General features: G+C 34.3%; 1 protein-coding gene and 1 long non-coding RNA gene across 9 annotated transcripts in view; both read left to right on the plus strand.

Moving 5' to 3' along the window:
• Positions 1–24,418, plus strand: part of LOC115215824 (protein lev-9-like) — a 1,149,105-nt gene that overhangs the window by 990,347 nt on the left and 134,340 nt on the right. For all 8 annotated transcript variants that reach the window (XM_036505906.1, XM_036505907.1, XM_036505908.1 and 5 more), the window contains one exon: positions 4,507–4,598. In XM_036505906.1, coding sequence (XP_036361799.1) covers positions 4,507–4,598 — 92 coding nt within the window. The remainder of the gene's footprint in view (positions 1–4,506; positions 4,599–24,418) is intronic.
• On the plus strand, positions 18,883–21,124 carry LOC118764823. Its single transcript, XR_005000641.1, has 3 exons — positions 18,883–18,930; positions 19,197–19,264; positions 21,044–21,124. It is a non-coding gene; the product is annotated as an uncharacterized LOC118764823 (long non-coding RNA).

A 24,418-nucleotide genomic window follows, 5' to 3' on the forward strand; every position in this document is an offset into this window, starting at 1 on the left:
TCAACAACCTTAAACAACCGTTATTCAGGGACTTTTTGAATGGGACAGGCTACTCAACCTGAAGAAAATTCTAATTGGGTCCCACTTGCAAGATCTTGCACTATTTATCTTGATATGAGATCACCATGTTACACACATATTGTTGTGATGCATGTGCCTGGTGTACTCTTATCAGACAGGTAGTCTTCATGGGTATATTGGGCTTCATATATTTGTACCCCAGTGTCATTTTGATGGTACACACTGTTCTTTCATTCAATAGTAATAATAATAATGATGATGATGATGATGGGTTCAATTTTTGCACAGTACTTTTGGTGGGAAGGAGACAGTCAATTATGTTGACCCCAGTACCTAACTGATACTATTTTTTCAACCCCGAAAGGATGAAAGACAAAGTCGACCTTGGCAAAATTTGAACTAAGAAAATAAACAGCTTGAAGAAATGCCACTAAGCATTTTGTCCAACATGCTAATGGTACTGGTAGCTCACCACCTTCATTGATATAGATGATGATGATGATGATGATGACAGTGAACATACTGATGGATAACAAAGTTTTATTGATCAAGTCTAGGCATAATAGCTATCCTCTATATTCCTTTACAAGATAGTCTGTGAATATTAAATCTATTACTAAGTTTAGTCTAGACAAAAACATCAGAAACAAAATTAAACAGAAGGCTGCTAATTTATTAGTTCTATAACAATGCTCCTACATACTGTGTTATTCAACATTTATAACATTACAATGTTCTCGGCTTTCTTTTTCATATCATTAGCTTTCATGTTTGGCAAAAGTGATTCCGTTGTTTGTGTTGTTATTCTAAATTCTTCTACTCATGAATATTACAGAAAATATTTTGACTGAATATTAATATAGACAGGAGATGTTAATTAGACAAACCTGAGTTTAGAATGTTAACATGTTATTCATGAACTCTAGGCCTTCACTAAATATATAATCAATGTATATATATATATACAGATAGATAGATAGATTGATAGATAGATATACATATATGCACACACACACACACACATATATATATATACACACATATATATATATAAAGACATGTACATACGCAAATATATGCTCACATGCATATACATACATATATATATACACACACACCCATGCACACACACACACACACACACACATATCAGGCACATGCCATGAGTAATTACTCAAGGTAGGCAGTTGGTAATGTTTACGTAGTAAAATGCAAAAAAATAAGCAAAACACAGGTGTGCAACTGAGTTTGAGGCAGATTTACTTCTGCCTTTATAGTATGTTAAGAAAAAAGTGGTTGTAGGAGTGTATACAGCATGTGTACTACAGCAGTACTATGTGTAGCTTTAATACTAAAATTGAAAGGCAGGGGCAAATTATGCCTACCTAATCTACAAAAAAAAATATATATTTTGCATTTTATTCATAATAATCGGAGTAACCTACATAATTTTATTGAACTAGGTGCATATTTTGCCATAAAAGCAAAATGTTACAATCGACCTATTTCATTCAGGGTAGGCACTGCCTACCTTGCCTACCCAGGCAGCACGTCACTGATATATATATATATATATATATATATATATATATATATATATATATATTAGAAGAAATGAGGTATTTAGAAATCTGGATGGTTTTATATTTACAGATATTTATTAGTATGTTACATGTTTTTATAAATCATATATCATACAATAGCGCTTCTGTCCACTCTGTCCATCATCATTGTTTAACGTCCGCTTTCCATGCTAGCATGGGTTGGACGAATGACTGAGGGCTGGCAAACTAGATGGCTTCACCAAGCTTCAATCTTGATCTGGCAGAGTTTCTATAGATGGATGCCCTTCCTAATGCCAACCACTCTGCGAGTGTAGTGGGTACTTTTATGTGCCACCAGCACGGGGCCAGTCAGGAAGTACTGGCAACGACCTCACTCGAATCTTTTACACATGCCACCGGCACAGGTGCCAGTAAGGCGATGCTGGTAATGATCACGCTCGAATGGTGTCTTTTACGTGCCACCGGCACAGAGGTCACATAGCCACTCTGGCAACGATCACGCTCGGATGGTGCTCTTAATACCCTACTAGCACAGGGCTCTAGTGCCAGGAGGGCGACGCTGGTAACGATCACACTCGGTTGGTGCCTTTTAAGTACCACTATACATACACACACATACATGCACATATATATGTACATATACACACGCACATACATATATATACGGTGCAGACATGGCTGTTTGTTTAGTAGTTTGCTTCCCAACCACACAGTTACAGGGTTCAGTACCACTGCATGGTAGCTTGGGCAAAAGTATTTTATGAATGTTCCAGGCCAACTAAAGCTTTGTAAGTGGTTTGATTTGGTTGACAAAAACTATTAGAAGTTCATCGTGTACATGAGTGTGTGTGTGTATGTTTGTTTTATTTTACTGATATATGTTAGTCGTAAATGAGTGTCTTGTCGCACAAGCAGTGTTATTCACTTCCAATAATCTGAAAAAAACATGTCTCGCCATAGATATGTTCTCTTGCTTGGAAAGAGGTGAGGGTTGATGACAGAATGGTGCTGTAGAATAATAGCCTCAACAAATTTTGTCTGACCCATAAAAGCATAGAAAAGAGACATTAAAGCAATGATATATGTATGTGTCTACTTATTTGTTTTAATCTGTCACTTAGGCATTGCAAGATTAATGACTGACTGTAGAACTCAATATACATATGCTTCAGAGTGAAGCGTTAGTTGAGTGCAGTGCAATAATAATGAAATAAGATGTCAAGGGAATAAACAATTATCTGAAGTCCATAAGATAATCATTTATTCTTTGGTCATCTTATCTTATGTATGTACGTATGTTTATCTGAGTACATATATTTGTGTGTGTGTGTGTGTGTGTGTATGTATAAGTATGTATATGTATATATATATATATATATATATATATATATATAATCATTTTAAATACACAACCAAAAGAGCTACTGATAGTTTCATACTTTTATGATACTTGAACAGGCATATTTACAAAGTATGCCATGTATCTTGAAGCAATCTTTCAGGCTCTGTTTATGTGCTATATATATATATATATATATATATATATATATATATATATATAGAATGGTTGTATACTGTCAATCTAATGCGAACGTGACAGTAGGGGGTTACACCACCACTGTTTAGCCCTAGGAAGCATCGATGCTTCCTGCTGGCTTCGACACATTTTTCCTGTGTCCTTATATACATTTACGAAGGGGAGACAAACACCCCCAGCAGCCAGGCCTGCATCTAGAGACACGCATGTTTCAGGATCCTTGTCCATCATCGGTCTAGAGTAGCAGACGCCCGCCAGCTGTTGATATCTGTCCCAATTCGCAAATGTATAGGGTTAAACAGCGGTGGTGTAACCCCCTACTGTCATGTTCACGTTAGATTGACAGTATACAACCATTCTATCGCCCCACCACTGTACATATCTCTATGAGAGATTTAGAAATTTAATATTTCTGATATATATATATATATATATCATCATCATCCTCATCACCGTTTAACGTCCGCTTTCCTTGCTAGCATGTGTTGGACGATTTTGACTGAGGGCTGGCGAACCAGATGGCTGCACCAGGCTCCAGTCTTGATTTGGCAGAGTTTCTACAGCTGGATATATATATATATTAAAAACAAGGATGTTGGGCAGCACCTGTAAGATTACTTTAATATACATGGTGTATTTTATGAATAAGCCTGTACAAGTATCATAAAAGCATGTAACTATTAGAAGCTCTTTCGATTGTGTATTTATATTGATATTTATCTCTCACTGGATGGAGTAAATGTTTTGTTGATTTTATCTCTATTGGATCTTTAAACTATATATATATTTATATATATGTATGTATATACAGACAGACAGACACACACACACAAATATATATATATATATATATATGTACCCAACCATGTTGTCTTGAATTCAGTCCCTCTGTATGGTAATTTGGGCAACCTAGTCAAAGCACCACATGGTTGTTTTTGCTTTAATATCCATTTCTCAATCCTACTTGAATGGGTCGAATGGAATTCAATGACACAGATTTTTTTCCCATGGCTAGATGCCCTTTCTTGTGGCCTACCCTTACTTTTCTCCTGGCAAGGTAATATTCACCTATGGCCTGATATCATGGAAGTTTGAAAATAAATGACAATCTATTCTTACAATATACATGCACAATACACATAACACACACAACACACACACACACACACACACACACACACACACACACAGAGTAGAAGATACTTGCAAGAGTTATCATGCAGTGTAACAGAACCTGAGACCACATTCTTAAGCACACAGCCATTCCTGCTATAAAACCATAGCAAAAATAAATTAAAAGAAATATCTATTTTCATATACTTTTGTAATTGTCACATTCTTTATTTTGTTTTATTTATATTTGTTTTTTCTTAAACATTTCAGATGCAATGTGAGGACAACTTTCGACGGCCCATCTTTCTCCACTCAGTGTCAGGAGAATGGATCGTGGTCACATCCCCCTCCAAAATGCTGGGGTAAGTTTGTTTTTTTCCCTTCTTTTACAATTTTATGCATGGAAATATCAAGTTTTAAATACATCCCATACAGTGTGTATATAAAAATAATATTCAACAAGAAATGTACTTAGAAATGAAATGAATAAGATACAATAACATCATAAGACAGTATGTACTCAACACAAATAGTGTTGATTACCCTTCTCTTTGAAGAGTAGTGGTACGATTGGAGATTTTAGGAGGTAGAAGGGTGTACTATCTTCTGTACAATAGATCATCATCAAAAGCAACAACAGCATGAAGATATAATCCACAGCTATTTCACATTTACAGCACATTGCTTCACTTTAAGAACAGATTATTTTGAATTCTTTGTAATTTTTATTTTACATTCCTCATTAAGTCTTATCAGCAAAGACATTCAACACTTCTATAGCATTTCAGCTATTCAAGGTCTGATCAATAAGTATCCAGAGTGGTGCTATAAAAACAAAACTACAACACGTACCAATTTGGCATGTAATCTCCTTCAAAGCAGTCACCTTCGGAAGCCACACACTTAACCCAGCACTGTTTTCATTGATGGAAGCATTCCTGGAACTTGTTTTCTGGGATAACCAGCAGCTGCCACATCACATTCTCTTTGACTTCCTCGACGTCCTGAAATCTTCTTCCTTTCAAGCGGGATTTGATTTTTGGAAAGAGGAAAAAGTCACAAAGGGCGAGATCTAGGGAATACGGTGGCTGTCAGACATGGGGAATGCTGTGCCTAGCCAAAACTGCTGCACAAGCTGCACTGAATGGGTAGGTGCATTGTCATGGTGCAATTGCCACTCACTGGACACATGCAATTGTGGCCTTTTCCAACAAATAGCATCCCACAAATGCTGCAGAACATCACGATAGTACTCCTTGTTTACTGTTTGACCAAGTGGAGCATACTCATGATGAACAGTCCCCTCATTTGTGCTTTCTTCAGTCTCAGAGAGGTTGGGATCTTCCACTGTGAAGACTGAGCCTTTGTTTCAGGATCACAAGCATCAACCCACGATTCATCACCCATTATAACAATTTTCAAAAAATTTTCATCATTCTCAACACGGTCAAAGAGATCTTGTGCAACTGAAATCTGAGTGTCCTTTTGGTCAGCTGAAAGCAGTTTTGGCACAAACTTGGCTGACACACATCTCATACCTAAATCTTTCATGATCATGGACTGAAATGAACCTTAACTTATCTGCACATCCTCTGATAACTCACAGATGGTGATTTGATGACTTCCCCTCACAGCTGCATGCATATCTGTGATGTTTTCTCAGTTCTACTGGTTGCAGGTCTCTCAGAACGTTTGTCACTATCGACATTTTTTCAGCCATCTTGGAAATGTCTGAACCAGTCGTACACTTGTGTGCAGTTCATACACTTTCTGCAACTTTGCATAGGCCATTGAGCAGGTATCACCAAGCTTTTGGCAAAATTTGATGCAGATTCTCTGCCCAACTTTCTCTGTCATGGTCAATGTGACGATCATATGCTACACATGTTCCTTCCAAGGACTGCTGAAAACTTCTATGACTTCTTCAAAACCCTACATTATCTGCTACTGACACCAACATCTCAAATTTAATATGGATTCTCTGCTGGTGAAAACCTGTAGAGTCATGGATGCAGTCTGACCAGATTGTTTTACCCAATGCCATTGATAACTGAGAGGTTTTCTTCACCTATGACCCAGACATAATATCCAATGTATTCATAATGTTGAACTTTATCCAGAAGTTGACAATAATGTTTATCCTCCCTAATTGCTATAATGAGTTGGTTAAGCCTTTATCAAATAATATGCCATGAAATTAGATATAACATCTTGATTGTGATTGACTTAAAAACTGTGCCAAAACAGACAGTCTTTTGCCTGGCCAGCTCCTGTCAAACCATCCAACCCATGCCAGCATGGAAGGTGGATGTAAAATGATGATAATGATGATGATCCATTTTCTGGAGCAAAAAATTTTTGTTCTTAAGAATATATTTCATTCTCATTCTATCAAAAAGATCAGTTAAGTTTGCTGATTTGTATTGTCTGAAAGGGATAATGCTTTATTGGAAATATTATGTTGGCCAATAATTTTCTGAAGTAGAGCCACAAAATTGACTGTAAACCCATTTTGGAAAAGCGTGATAGTCATCCTAGCCCTCTTATTTGAGCATCAATCCACAGGTAAATTAAACTTAGTATAACTTTTCAAAGTCCTTGGATTTTGAGGAAGCTGCTCACACACACATGCACACACATACACAGGAACTTCCATTTTATATCAGCTGCAGCGTTTGTATCAACAAGAAGCATCAGATGGTTTTTTAAATCTTTAAAAGCTGGTGCTCATTTTTATCGTTACTAAAAAGAACTAATAGACAAGCACTTTCAGAAAAGTTCAATACTGTACATTCACTCGTGTATAGTCACCTTCAGTGATAATTTTCTTCAGTTCATCATCATCATCATCATCTACTATCATCGACATCATCATTGTAACATCTACTTTTCCATGCTTGCATGGGTTAGACAAAATTTACTGAGATGGATTTTTACAGCTAGATACTCTTTCTGTCACCAACACTCACCCGTTTCCAAGTGAGGTAATATTTCCCTTATGACCAGACATATTTCCACAGAAGACTGAAAATGAAAAGCACTGCTTTTATGATAGTGACACTTGTTTACAACTATCATGCAATGTGAAAACAAAAAGACAGTAACACATGCACATACACTCACACACATATATTACACAATGGGCTGCTTTCAGTTTCCTTTAACCAAATCCACTCACAAGGCTTTGGTCAACCTAGGGTTATAGTAGAAGACACTAAGCCAAGGTACTATGCAGTGGGATTGAACTTGAAACTATGTAGTTGGGAAGCAAACTTATTACCACATAGCAATGTCTGTCTACAATAATTTGTTGTGGCCTCTGTATCATTATTAGCAATTTTACCCGTGATTTTAAAGTTGTGTGTGGCTGTGTGTTAAGAAGCTTGTTTCCTAACCACATGGATCTGGGTTCAGTCCTACAGCATGGCACTTTGGGCAATTATCTTCTACTATAGCCTCAGGCCAACCAGAGCCTTGTGAGTGGATTTTGTAGATGGAAACTGAGAGAAGCCCATCATATATATGTGTGTGTGTGTGTGTGTGTGTCTTTGTGTCTGTATTTATCCCCCACCACCACCATGCTCTCTTGGCAAGCAATGCTGGTGTGTTTATGTCCCATAAATTAGCAGTTCAGTGAAATGAAACTGATGGAATAAGTACTAGGCTTACAAAGAATAAGTCCTGGGATCAATTTATCCAACTAAAGGTGGTGCTCCAGCATGTCTGCAGTCAAATGACTGAAACAACTAAATGAATAAAAGAATAAGAAAAATCTTTGTAGCAGATGTTGTACCTTCAAACTCCTTCAAATTATAATGCAAAATTTTAGCTTTCACTTCAGTGACTGTTATGTTTATTAGTACATATTATATGTACACACATCAAGGGCTTATCTGAAGTGATGCTTAACTGCATCACTTCATATTTGTAAAAAAATTAAATAATGTCCAGGTTTTTAATTGAGTAACTACTTTAGCACTTACTCTAAACTTTGAAGATCATCAAGTTTAACCCTTTGGTATATAAACTGGCCATATCTGACCCATAATGTTTTACCTGTCATATGTCCAAACTGTTCTGTCATTCAAATCATAAACAATTACATCATCGAAATCTCAGATCTACTAGTTAGTACATGATTAATTCAAAACAGTGTGAATTGAGTAATCTGAATGCTAATAGGTTAATGTCTACTTTAATCTCTTTTTATAGCTTCTTTATATAATACTGCCTTCACTTCCAAATTTTAGTCTCTTTCCAGCCATCTTGGACAAGTGTAGATAGTAAAATTTGAGGAAATTATTGATGTTCTTTCTTGGCAAATAGTAGTAAACTTATTTAATTTAATTATTTAGAGACAGAAATATAAGAAAATTCTGAAAAAAAAGTGGAGGGATGAAGTAGTGGGGGAAGTATTTTTTGGTTCGAGTTAGTACCAAGTCACAGGTCAGTTGAATTGGTGCACTTATAAACAAGCTCAGTTGAGTGCCAAGAAGACAGCAAGTAGAAACTGACAAGTATGATGAGGTCCATGAGAAAAGCAAGGCCAATTGAAGTGGTACATTCACAAATAAAGTGGAGAGCAGAGGAAGGAATATATTTTCAAACAGCTTGCATATCGTGATATTATTTTACCTGTAATGTATATATTTCTGTAAGACTGGAATTATAGGCTGAAGCTTGAAATAAATGGCATACTTTGCAAATTATTCACACACACACACTCAAAACTTCTTTCAGGTTCTATCTACCAAATCCACTTATAAGCCTTTGTTCAGCTCAGGGCTATAGTGGAAGACACTTGCCCAGGGTACCACACTGTGGGATTGAACTTGAAAGCACATGGTTAAGGTGTACGTAATCTTATAAAGCAAACAGCTATTTGCATATATAAATATATATCTATATATATCCATATCCATCCGTCCATCCATCTATCTATTCTATCCACCCATCCCTCTATATATATGTATGTGTGTATATATATATATATGTATGTATATATATATATATATATATATATATGTATATATATATATATATATATATATATATATATAACTAGCTACTTCACATGTTGCAAGATCAGTGACTGATTGTCACCTATTTTTCTATATATTGCAAGATGGAGTGAACTACTGCTATCTCTAGTGGATGGGTGTCCACCACTGAGTATGAGCACAAATAGCTCGAAACCATACAGTCTCATGGTCCTGTTGTCACTGGAAGATGATAAGGGTTCACTCCCCTGCTTGCAATATATATCAGGTGCAGATCACATTGATAACCAGCTGGAGGAGTTGCCCTCCTGGGGTACAAACGTCTGAACTGCCATGTTGATGTGGCAACAAACATTATTTTTCAGTATAGTTACTACTTTCATTTCTTACAGAGATTTTCTAACTAGCTACTTTGCTTGTTATATATATATAAAGATAAACGTCACCCTTTTCAAGCCTAGCCAGGCTCATGGATCCGGTTTCCCGGTTTCTGTGGCGTATGTGTTCCCCCTAGCTGGACGGCATGCCAGTCCATCGCAGCATTATTCATGAAACAGGAAGAGAGAGTGAGAGAAAGTTGTGGCGAAAGAGTACAACAGGAGTCGCTAGAGCCTCATGGAGCTTTTAGGTGTTTTCGCTCAATAAACACACAAAACACCCAGTCTAGGAATCGAAACTACGATCCTCCAACTGTGAGTCCGCTGCCTTAACCACTGGGCCATTGCACCTCCACACACACACACACACACACACACATATATATATCATCATCATCATTATCATCCTTTAACATCCTTCTTCCATTTTGTTTTTTCTTTCTTGCATGGACCTGAGTGTATCTAGCTCTAATGTCTGCTTTGGTAAGGTTCTGTGGCTGGATATCATTCCTAGAATGGCTTGGTCTACAGATGACTTGTTAATCCCTAATTCTCTCCCGAAGCTAGCTGCTGATGAAGTATTTCTTGAGTGTCATCATAGTTGGTCATTTATTTACTCATTTAAAAGCCTAGAACATTAGCGTTATTATTGTCAAGGTAGGCATGTCAATTGTTTGTATAGCATCACATAAACTGTTTTGTGCCTCTGGGCAGAATTGGCTACAAACTTCCTGTCTAATTAAGAAATCACTAATGATCTTACTAAGTGGGTTAGCTACCTGAATAAGAGAAGATAATAAAATAGTGTCTCAGGTGTGAAGGGTTTAAGATCCTTGATCAGCGAATGTAATCTAGCATAGGACAACAATAGCATTTAACATTACTTGTCCAATAGTTTCAGCTTAACTAAGAAATTAGAAACCCATTTATCAATTATCCTACCCTACTTTCTCTTTCTCTCTCCTTATAAATGTGTGAATGTGTGTGGGGGAGAGAAAGACAGACAGACATACAGAGAGAAAGAAAGAGTAATAAATTGATAAATGACGAAGCAATTTCTGCATACACATACACATATATGTATACGTTTTATGTGTGTATATAATATATATATATATATATATATACACATACACATACATATACACACATATTTTTATATATGCGTATGTATATATATATATATATATATACACACTTACACATACATATATATACACATACACATATTTTTATATATGCGTAGGTATATATATACATACACATATTTTTATATATGCGTGTGTATATATATATATATATATATATATATACATACACATGTGTAATATGTATGTGTGTATATATATATATTTGTATACAGTCCTACATACATTCATTCACACATACACACTCTTACACATACATACATACATACACTCTAGCACATGCACACTCAACTCTATCCACCTAGCTAACTGATTATCCATCAATCTATTTATCTATTAGTTCAGCTATTTATCAGTTGATTACAAAATCAATCAGTAATCCCACAGAATTGATCTAACAATATGGTTGACATTCCTCAACTGATAAACTTTCAAGTTCTTGTTCCTCAAGGAATGGAATCAACCAATAATTCAGCCCTGCCATTACAGAAATTGCATGATTTAGTGGCAAGACAGGATAAAATTCTGTCAACTGTTTAACGGTTTGGGATTCTTAACTAGACAATTTGTTGTGGTCTATCCTTAGGCAAGATATTAATTTTACTTCTTTAGAATGTAATTCCTTAATTCAGTCTCCATTTATTATCTTCTCTGTGTGTGTATGTATACATATATAAATATTTGTGTGTGTGTGCTATATATATATATATATATATGTATGTATGTATGTATGTATGTATGTATATATATTAGAAGTTTTGGAGATGATGTACAGGTATTTTATATTCGAAGAAATGAGGTACTCAGAAATTCGGATGGTTTTATATTTACAGATATTTATTTGTATATTACATGTTTTCATACATCATATAACTTATATCATATATTAGTGCTTTCATCCATTCTAGTGGAGTTTTCAAATTGAACTAATGAACTTAGTTCAATTTGAAAACTCCACTAGAATGGACGAAAGCACTAATATATGATATATGATATATGATGTATGAAAACATGTAATATACAAATAAATATCTGTAAATATAAAACCATCCGAATTTCTGAGTACCTCATTTCTTCTAATATATTTATATATATATACACACACACACACACACACATATGTGTGTGTGTGTTTATATATATCTATATATTTCTAATTCTCGTACAAGAATGTTGTTGACAGTGACTTTGACTTCGAAGTTACTGTCAACAACAAATTGTAAAAATTGTAAATAATAAAATGTGAAAATCAGACTTAGTTGGAATTTCAGTGATTAATATATTCTTCCACACACAGTCATACAAACTTAGATATCTATCTGTCTGTCTGTCTATCTATCTATCTATACATATATATATATAGACAGAGAGATAGACATATAGATATATACATATATATTCTTTTATTCTTTCACTTGCTTTAGTCATATGACTGTCACCTTGAGGGGTTTTAGTCAAACAAATCGACCCCAGGACTTATTTTCTAGGCCTAGTACTTATTCTATCAGTCTCTTTTACTAAACTGCTAATTTATGGGATCATAAACACACCAACACCATTGGACAAACACAGACATAGATATATAGTCATGCATACATAGATACATATATATTTGTATACGATGGGCTTCTTTCAGTTTCTGTCTACCAAATCCACTCATGAGGCTTTCGTCAGCCCAAGGCTATAAGAGACACTTGCCCAAGGTACCACACAATAGGACTGAACCCAAAATCATGTGGTTGAAAAGCAAGCTTCTCACCACACAGCCACTCCTATATATATATATATATATATATAACAAAGAGTAAAATAAATTAATTAAGACATAATCAATAATTTCACCAAGTAGAATTCGGCATGAAAAAAAGGACCATGAGTTTACCATGAAGTATATATATATATCCAACCCATGCTAGCATGGAAAGCGGACGTTAAACGATGATGATGATGATGATGATATACATATATATATTCACATACAGTGGAATTTCAGTTTATAAATTTAATTCACTTCTGAAGGCTGTTCATCACCTGAAATCTCACTATAAATGGGCATTATGTCCGTCTGTGTGTCTGTCTGTCTGTTCCCTCTTGACTGTCAAACGGTAATCAGAAAGGGTTTTAGCAGTAAAAAATAAGAATTTTAGCATTAAAATATCAGAAAGTATGATTATTTCGTGGATATCAATTTTTGGGTAGATAAACCCACCTTTGCATTTTTATCAAAAATTCCAACTCTGGATCTTCATCATATAGTTCATGGCCCATTGTAGATACAAAGGGAGTCGTGAGGATGGTTAACAGTGAAAATATAATGGAAAAAGTTTGTATCAGTATATAGTGTGTGTGATTATTTAGTGGTTATTGAAGTATGTCAGTCTCGGGTAGGATTTGAAATGGCTAATCGAAGCGGCTGTTGTTTACATCTCAGTTTTGTCAATCAAAATAACCCATGGTACCAGAACATCCATATATATATATATGCATACATATATATAGATATGAAATGAGCTTCTTCCAGTTTCTGTGTGCCAGATCCACCTACAAAGCTTTGGTCAGCCTGTGGGTATAGAAGGAAAGACTAATAGGACTGAAACCATATGACTGAGAGGCAAACAACCACACAGCCATGCCTTATATGTGTGTTTGTGCGTGTGTGTGTGTGTGTGTGGTGTGTGTGTGTGTGTGTGTGTGTGTGTGTGTGTGTGTGTGTGTATGTATACACATATACACAAGGGAGTGGTGCTGAAAAGTTCCTGGCTTCGGGTAGAAAAAAATACATGAGGGTCATTTGATTATGATTTTATTAAACATATTCTCCTCTCAGATTCACATGCTTTTTGCACCAGTCCATCATTTTTTTTCTAAGCCTTGTAAAAGAACTTGGAATGTTTGGCCTCCAACCAGGCCTTTCACAATACCCTTAAAGCCAGGAACTTTTCAGCCCCACCCCACTTCACATATATATATATGTACATTGTGAGAGGGAGAGACAGACAGATATGTATGTGTGTATGTACACACAGCCACACACACACGCGTGTTTGTGATACAAAATGGAGAGTAGTTATCTAAGTCATTAACAGTCATGATGCTAACTTAATGAGAAAGTGGTACAGGTGAAATTTAAGGTTTTGGTGGAAGATTGATTGAAATTAATTTTGTAGAATATTTCAATCTATTGAAATAAATGAGATTCTCATCTCCAACGTATCAACTATTGCATGCTAAGTAAGGAAATATTCAAAATGGCAGTGCTTAGCAATGTGACAAGGTTGGGAACAGACAGAGGAGCACACATGTGTAGTAGAAGGTGTTGATAAAGTAATTACGTCTAATTTTCACACAATTGAATATTCCATGGTTAGCAAAATGACACAAGAGGTTTGTTGATGTTACTGTGTTTTCCTTTCAGTGTTAATGTCTTGATTTATGGAATTCTTGTGCAAGATTGACAGAGACCAAATATAAAATTTCTGAGATTAAAGTATGCAGTTTCTAAACTTGTGTTTCATTGCTGAATTATTTATATTTTGTCAGACCTGTTCTCTTCACTTTTTTTTTTCATATTCTAACCTCTCGATTTCCTTCACTGCTATAATTCCACACAGTCAAAGTAGATCTGAGATTTCCAAGCTGCATTATGACCTCACTACTATTGGTGTTATGAAAAAGCCACCCAGTACACGTTGTAAAGTGGTTGGCATTAAGAATGGCCTCTGGCCCTAAAAAAACCATTCCAAAAGAGACAAATGGACTATCATGCTATCCTTGAACTTGTTGAATCTTATCCAGGCCAGCATGGAGATTATATGATGATGTGCATGTGTCTCCTTGTCTTGTTTTAGCATTGCATGCTAATGTAAACAAATATCTCTACCATACAAGTAGTATCATTTATTTTTTAAATCTTGTGAAAGCATGAGTCAGCCACCAGTGCTGCCCCTGTTGACAGGATTAGTGGAAATATCATCTTGCTTGGAAACAGGTGATACTTGGTGACATGAAGAGGAATCTGGCCATAAAAAAATCTGTGTTAACAAATTTCATTTGACCCATTCAGTCATGGAAAACTTGATGTTAAAATAAAAATGATGATGACAATGGCAGTGAAGGTAATGAGGACATCACTGGCAACATGGATATAAACATATCTTTCCTGTTTTACTCTTCCCAGGCAATGCAGTCAGTTTCATTCTAATTCTGATTGGTGAAAAGTAATTAATTCTAGAATAGTGTAACATTTTCAGTAATTAGGTCTTGCTGGTGTTTGTGACTGGTGTTTTGGTGAATAGTTTTCAATGAATATGTTAGACTAACATTCTTTTTGGTTACTTTTCTTTTTCATATATGATAGAACCGCCCAAAGTTAAACAATTACCAACTCCATTAGAATTTATTATACCTTTGAAATTTGTTTAAGAAGCCCAACATGATTGCGCAGTCCAATGACCAAAAAAAAATTTAGAAACTAAAAGTAAAAAGAAGCAATTAAAAGCTAAACCAGTTCTGAGGCCAGTTTGGTAATGTTTTATTAAAACTTTAGTTATAATTATTCACTCTGACATCATTGCCTCAGCAAGATGTAAGATTTACGATTTCTTGCCCCTGGCTTAGCTTCAGTTATGATGGATTGTGTTAAAGAATCGTGATTTTCTAAGATGAAATTCCTTGTGAACTTTCTTCATTCTTTTGTTATCAAATACATCTTTCATTTTTCATACTCATTTATCAATTATTATATTGTATTTTGCATATGTCTTCCGAAACCAATTCTGACTGGGTCTGTGAAAATTTATTGAGCTAAACTTGTTGTTGTTGTCGAGATAGGTAAACTAAAAGCATACTTAATTCTTGCTAGAAAATCAGGAACATCTTAGCATTCTGTCTCAACTCTAAATCTTAGATCCATGCTCATATAAAATGTCATTATGTATGTGTGTATGTATGTGCTGTATGTACACACACAGAGCAAGAGAAGCAGAGAGAGAGAGAAGAGAGAGAGAGAGAGAGAGAGAGAGAGAGAGAGAGAGAGAGAGAGAGAGAGAGAGAGAGAGAGTTAGTGGTGTTATGTTGCCTTATTGAGATCGGCTGTTGTAATCTGTTTGGACACATCATGTATTCGTTTAACTTCATTTCATAGCATTATTGTGCCGAGAAAACTGAGCTCCCGGCATATTTTATTTATCACAACTGATCAATGATAAAATATATTCTGACAATAAATCTATTGATCAGTGCATGCTTCAATGCATTTCCTTGCATAAAGAATGTGACAGGCGTGATAGATGAATGGGTAAAGGGGGGGAGGAGTGTGAATGGTGATGCCAGGTTGATGGTGGTGCTATACGGAGGTGGCATAGGGTGTGGAGACTGTTGCGTTGTGGTAAGTTAGTGATATGCTATGGTGATACTATAGTGTTTTCAAACCATTGGTTATGAAAGGAGTGTCGGTGTTCATAATGTGTGTGTGTGTGAACATGATTATGTTCATGTATATCTATTTATGTATATATATATATATATAGATATATATATATATATATATATATTATATATATATATATATATATATATATATATATATACACATGTGGTATGGTATAAATATGCACACATACACACAGACATATAGATATATTATACATACACACACATATATGTACACATACATATATAATATATACAACTATACATATATACATATATATATATATATATATATATATTATATATACCTAAACATATACATACATACACATCTATATATCTATACACATATATACACCTATACATACATACATATATACATACATATATATATATATATATATATATATATATATACATATATATATATATATATATACATATATATATATATATATACATATATAATATATATACACACATAACTATATGCACATACATATTTATATGCATGCATGCTTGCATACATGCATGCATATATACATGCATGCATGCATACATACATATATATACATATGTACGTACATACATGCATCCATCCATACATACATACATACATACATATGTGTGTGCATATAAAATACACACACACTCAACCTAAAATGTTTAGATGTTTAGGTTTATTTTTTCATAAACACAGACATATATCATGGATGAGGGATGGTTGAAAAGTCTTGCATACAAATTCATAGCATCCGATTTGTTTGAGATATTAGGATGAAATAAAATGAAATAAAAGGGGAGCTTAGCGTCTTACCATTCAAAATTCACCATTATTTTTCAATGCAATCACTACCTTCATCGATATTTCTCTCCTAATACCTAACAAGGTTGCATATTCCATCATGTTAGAAATCTACTATATTTTTCTGTTCTTTCCCCCTACCAATCATTTACAGCGTTATCTTGTTTGTTAGACTCTATACTCTCTTACACTTAGCTCATGCTTTACTGCTTTGGTTAACTCAAAGTTAGAAGATCTGGGCTATAAAAAGCGAGGCATATGATATTAAATTTATTCTACAACTATATCGGTCTTTTTGAAACATGTATCATTTTCATCTGATCTCTCAGTGACTAATGCAGCAATGTTTCATGATCCTTTGGACATATTTAACATCAAATACATTGTTCTATTGTAAAAACTAGTCTATCTTTCACTGTATAACTGTCACAGTATCTTTATCTCTAAACCTGTGACCAACGTATACCAGTAACTATATATCAATAACTCTCTTATTGTACCCAATGCCCCCTATACCGACTGAACATTTCTGTTCATTTTTAACATTGCTTCTAACTCCATCTCACCTACCAGCAATGATGTAGACACCATTTATTTAAAACTTGCAACAAGCTAAACTTGCATAGGCCATTATTCACTTTTCCATCTGTTTTTCCATGCTAGCATGGGTTAGACAAGTATATTATATTATATTGAGGCATTGTTTTATAGCGGGATGTTCTTTCTCTCATAACCCTTTTCAAGCAGAAGATCCTTTATTCTGCATGCCTTCAATTGGCTGATATGGAGAATAGCAACAATATCATTACTTGTAACTCAGCCATTTTTGCAGAAGAACAAATGTTAATATATAGATACACACAAAAAACATGCACGCCACACATGTACACACACACAGACACACACACACACACACACACACACCACACACACACACACACACACACACACACACACTCACACTCACACGCACACACACACACTCGCACACACATTCACCACATCATTAGAGATGTATTTATTGAATAAAAAACTGATATAGCAGTGTGACTGAACCCTAAGTTATTTGGTTGGAAAGTGTTATTCTCAGCCACACAACTTTGCCAGCATCATCATCATTATCATTTACGCATCAACATTCCATGCTAGCATGAATTGGATGGTTTTGAGAGGATCTGACAAGTCTGACAGAGGCCTTAATTATGCTTCAATATTTATATAGTTTTATAATATTAGGCAAGACATAGAGATCATTCTTGTCTATTTTTCTCATTGCTTTGTCATACTTATTAAGATACCATTGTCTTCATTTGTCATAAATATCACTGCAATAGGGTGAGATGAATCAAATTTATGATCCAGATTCAACTTCCTGTGAGTGAAATTTTACTTTCATACTGAATATCAGTGAGAAACATAAATATCCTACCTTCGTTTTCCTTCCTGTCTATAATTTCCCTGTAATTATTTTATCTGTTGTTTAGTTTTTTTCAATTGATGGAAAACAGATATATATCTCCAAAAACACATCAAAATTCAATTTCACATTTTCTCTGAGAAAAAAAAATGCAAACATTGATATTTTTCATTTAGTTGACATTTATAGATAATGTCTGTCCATATACAGCTTTGTTTATCATTTGTGTATTCTTATTTTTCATGATGTATAATGCTTTTCTGCCCCTTCATTCCTATTTCATTGTATATAGTATGTTTGTTTATAACCATTCTGTTTGTATACAATTGTTTATCATGTACCAAAATTTTGTATAAAATATAAAGACTGTTTAAAATATAAAGACATTTTTATAATATAGGAATTATTATTATTATTATTATTATTATTATTATTTTATTATTATTATTATTATTATTATTATTATTAAGGGAGCGAGCTGGCAGAATTGTTAGCATGCCAGGCAAAATGCTTAGCGGTATTTTGCCTGTCGCTATATTCTGAGTTCAAATTCCACTGAGGTTGGCTTTACCTTTCACCCTTTCACCCTTTTGGGGTCAATAAATTAAGTACCATTGAAACTGTAATCGACTAGTTCCCCCAAAAAAATTTCAGGCCTTGTGCCTTTAGTAGAAAGGATTATTATTATTATTATTATTATTATTATTATTATTATTATTATTAAGACACTGAAAAATGGCAAGCTGGTGGAATCATTTGCACATCAGACAAAATGTTTAGCAGCATTTTGTCTGTCTTATGTTCCAAGTCCAAATTCTGCTATGGTTGGCTTTGCCTTACATCTTTTTCAGGTTGATAAAATAAGTAACAGTCATGTACTGGGATCAATGTAATTGACTAGCCCTTGCCCTCCACCCCACCCCCCAAATTTCAGACCTCATGCTTATGATAGAAAGGATTATTATTATTATCATTATTATTATTATCATTATTATAATTATTATTATTATTATTATTATTATTATTATTATTATTATTATCATCATTATTATTATTATAATTATTATTATAATAATAAGCTGGCAGAATCATTAGAATATTAGCTGGAAGGTATATCAGCCAAAACATGTTAACAACAAACAAGATGAGGACAAATATCCATCAATTGTAAATAATGTACACGTCTCCTCATATCTCAAGAATCTTTCTTAGGATGTTTGTAGATTCAAAATGTCACTTTTCTGCAGGCCAACAATGCAAACCTCAATTCCAGTATTATTCAGGTTCTTAAGTAGCAGTTTAAGTGTTGTGCCAAGTTTCTGATATTTCTCAATTTCTATGGCATCCACTCTGTTATCACATGGTATTGCAAAGTTTATGATCTTACACTGTTTGCTTTGTTTTTGTCCTTTGTAATCATATCTAATCTCATTGCTTCAATGGTATGGTCAGTCTTTAAGGAATAATCTCATCTAATCCCCTAAAAATTATTCTCTATCACATTTCTGATTGTATTCATACCACTTTTCTTTTCTTTCAAAGCCACACTCTCAACTAACATCCAAAATGCACTCTTTTACCTACTCTGTAATGTTTGTGTTTATACTCTTTTTCTGCTAATATACTGCATTCACTTTAGAAATGGTTAATCTTTTGTCTACTTTTTGCACAGACTCTGCATTTGCTCTCTGAGTTGTGTCAGTCTTTGCCTTTATCAAATTCATTTTAATGGCTTTTTCCAGAGTGGCCAATAATTATCAATTTAGTTTCTCATTTCAGGGGTCTATCTGTCAGCCACTACAAGCATTCTTTACTTCCAGTACCCTCAGTTATTGCATGAATTGATCATGCAATACCCTCTCTTTCTAGCCATATTCCCAATCATTCTCCCTTCTGCTCATGAAATCATTTACTGTTTCAGTATCTTTTGGGATATTTCTAGCCACCAATAATATTATTTCTTCACTATGTATGCTCCCTTTCTTAGTAGGTAGAACCTGCCAATATTGTTTTTAGGGTGGTGTGTGTTATAATTATAAGCAGATTCTTAGTTCTTCTATCCATTTCATGTAGCTCAGACTTTGTCTATTTTTGAAAAGGAGCAGAGTATATATACCTATATATACACTGCTTTGATAATGTTCCCTCAATTTAAGTTTGTTTCAAGCACTTTTCTCACTCTTCTCTTGAGATTTTCTCTCTCATTTCACTTTCCATTAACTTATTGTCTTGCAGCACACTTAGGTACCTGTATCCCTCTTTATATCTCAGCTGCCAGAATTATTGTTAGCATGCCAGATGAATTACTTAGCATCTTTACATTCTGAGTCCAAATTCTGCCTGTCACCTTTTTGTAGTCAATAAAATAAGTACCTGTTGAATACTGGATTCAGTGTAATTAACTAGTCTCCTCCTCCAAAATTGCTAGCTTTGTGCCAAAAATTGAAACATCATTATTCTAACCTTGTGCCAAAATCAGAAAGCATAATTATCATCATTGTTGTTGTTTTTGAGGTGATGAGCTGATATAATCATTAGCAGGTTGGGCAAAATTCTTAGCAGTATTTTGTCCCTCTTTACATTCTGAGTTCAAATTCCGCCAAGGTTGACTTTGCCTTCCATTCTTTCAGGGTTGATAAATTAAGTACCAGTGAAACACTAGGGTTGATGTAATTGACTAGTCCCTCCTACCAAATTTCAGGCCTTGTGCCTTTAGTAGAAAGGATTATTATTATTATTATTATTATTATTATCATCATCATCATCATCATCATTATTATGTACTTTTAATCTGCATGTTTGTTGCAATCACTTGCCGAGATACACCCAGCATCATAGGGCGAGTGAAGGATAAGAGCTGATAAAGTATGACTGAAAGCTTGGGGAGGGAGTAGTAAGGGCAGTAGCAAAATATCTTCATGTAATACAACAGAGACATTTAAATGGATAGGATTTTACTAAGGATGTGGACAGTACACGTCAGCACAATCTTTTGGATTTCTCTGTGACATGGTTCTCCTGGGATGTTATTTAGATGTTTCTGATATTCCATTTTTAACGTACCTAGGGCACCTACAATAACAGGAACAGTTCTCACTTTAGGATGCCACATCTTTTGTATTTCAATTTTCAGGTCCTTATGTTTACTTAATTTGTAAAATTCCTTTACAGACATATTTTTATCAGTGGGAACACTTACATCTATTAGTCTACAAGTATTTTATTGTTATAATTCTTCTTCTTCTTCTTCTTCTTATTATTATTATTATTATTATTACTATTATTATTATTATTATTATTATCATTATTATTGTTGTTGTTATTGACAACTTGACAGTTTTATTCAAGTTTTTGGAAAATTAATTTGAAAATTAGTTATATATTTTCAGTTTTTGAAATAATTTTAAAATATGTTGATTGGAATATGGTGGTCATAAAAAGCTTAATTATATTTTTCTGATTGAATTCTCAACACAACTTATTGTTTGAGTTATTAATAAAAAAAAAATAGCTACAAGAAATTCTGTTGCCTGCAAATTAAAATGCAAAAATTCTTGAAGTATTTTCATCGTTTGCAATGATTGGCATATATATTAAGGAAATACTTTTAGACATATCTTAATGAAAATTGTATAGAGTACAAAAATATAGTGTATGTGTATGTATTGGTATATATATACATGTGAGTTTATGTATTTGCTTGTGTAGATACATGAGTATGTGTGAGTGTGTATACATTTATGCACATTTGGGGAGAATGGCTGTCAGGACAGATTTACGTTATATAAAACCATTATTGAATGCCTTAGATTAAATATCTGCTTTATACTACATAGAGTGTATCAATAGATTTAATAAGCATACTTGGGGTATACAAGATTTTTCTGGACTTTATAGAAAAATCTGTGATATGATGTTTAATGCAATATGGAGTTTATGAAGCTTCTGCAAAACACTACGGCAGCTATTTATGTGAACATTTGAAGAAAAAAAAAAAGAAAAAGAGAAATGCCACTGAGAGATTTGTATTCAGAAAGCAATTTTGTATCTTTTGTGAGGAATATGCAGTATAATATCATACATGTTTAGTGTATAGATTATTTCTTTATCGATACTCTGTGTCACATTATATCATCACCATCATTCTTATCATCATTTTATATTCAGTCTTTAGTACTAGAATGTGTTGTATTAGTTCCTATGCAATAGTACATTTCCATATGCTATGGCTGCATTTCTGTATTTTTTATATAACCACAATCTACTACCTACATCGGAAATTTGTCTCTACCTTCCACCCTCTCTCTAAGTGTATTTGTGTGTGTGTGTATTTATAGCTTTTAACTTGTTACTCGTTTTAGTCATTGGACTGCAGTCATACAGGGGCACCACCTTGCAAGATTTGACTCTAAAACTTATTTTTAAGCCTGACACTCATTTTATCAGTCTCTTTTTGCTGAGTCACTAAGTTATGGAGACATAAACAATCCATCGCCCATTATTGGTGGTGGGACAAACTCAAAGACACACACACAGCAGAGCCTGATTAAGACCCATAGAGGCCCTAAGCACTTAAAAGATTTTGGTGCCCTCAAGTATACATGAATGGTTCAAAATGTAAACAAAAATAGTTAGTTTCTCCTTATCTTAACTTTGCATGCAAGTTGTAAATGAGTGTCACAGCCATGCAAGATCTTGTCCTTCATTTCCAATCTTCTGGGGGAAACATGTTTGGTCATGGGGAAATATTACTTTGCTTGGCAAAAGTGTGGGCTGACAACAGGGAGGACACCCTACCATAAAAATTCTGTCACAACGAATTCCGTTTCAGCCATGCAAACATGGAAAAGTGGATGCTAAAACAATGATATGAAAATGATATATGTCTTTCAGAATTTGAACCCTTGCAGTTTGTTTTTGTGCATTAAGTTCTAGTTAATAGTTCTTTATGCCTAGTTGTTATCAGATTGCCTTTCACAGCTTATAAACCTACTGTCGTATGGAATTGGATTAGTAAATCAAGCACAAATTCAACATAGTAGACGTGATATGATTTTTGACACCTAATCTCTTTTCATTTTTATTCCTTATGTTATTATTCTTTAGTTGTTGCCAAGATTTAGTCTCTAAATTCAGACTCTATATTAATAAAGACTCTAGCAGCTCATTAATTATGTAATGACAGCCAGGCAGTTTTCATCATACTACTATGATTATACCAGTTTAAATAACCTCGATGTGTTGTTAGCCTTTGAGTCATTGTCATCTCTTTAGTATTTGAGCCTGTTTTCTGCAAACTTCAAAACTATGAATATATAGTTCCAGCATTGAGGACATGGAACAATCATGTAGAAACAAGATCTGATTGTGTTTTATCAATTATAAATCATACATGGAAGACACCCACATTAGCTCTTTAAGAAATCAAGCTCAAAGATTTGCAGCATTTTAAGTTTAACAAAATTGGATTTACCTTCATGTTTTTTAACAAAAAAATTATATCATTCTGTCCTTCCCTAAAGAATGGGTCCCCTCGGGCGACAGTACTGTTGTCATAGAATATGGGCATATGAAGCTGTTGCCCATGGATCCAAAAGGTCTGGAGGTTTAATGCTAATCCATGTATGCTGTAGTTTTCTGTCAATAAATAAATATAATTGGCTAAAGTGGCTTGCTTTATCCAGGAGTTATGAAATGCTGTTGAGGGGGCCCTGGCCCTGTTGATCCACTGTCAAAAATCATTAAAAGTTAAAAATCATAGAAGAAATTTTTACTTAGTTTATCAACCCACTTTAGGTAGCAGCCAAATCCCCTTTAAATCCCTTTCCACCATCTTTAAGGAAAGTCACACCAAACAGATACTTAAAAGCTCTATGTTGAAAAAAAAAGTATATTGTAGGGCCATGGTTGGAACAAACTTGACCACTAGCTTGCGTGTACAAGAATGCCTTAGGGTAGAGGGAGAGATATCACTTCCATTTTATATAATTTTCTAGTCTGATGTC

Source organism: Octopus sinensis, linkage group LG9 (assembly GCF_006345805.1).
Source record: "Octopus sinensis linkage group LG9, ASM634580v1, whole genome shotgun sequence".
In the NCBI taxonomy this organism is placed as follows: domain Eukaryota; kingdom Metazoa; phylum Mollusca; class Cephalopoda; order Octopoda; family Octopodidae; genus Octopus; species Octopus sinensis.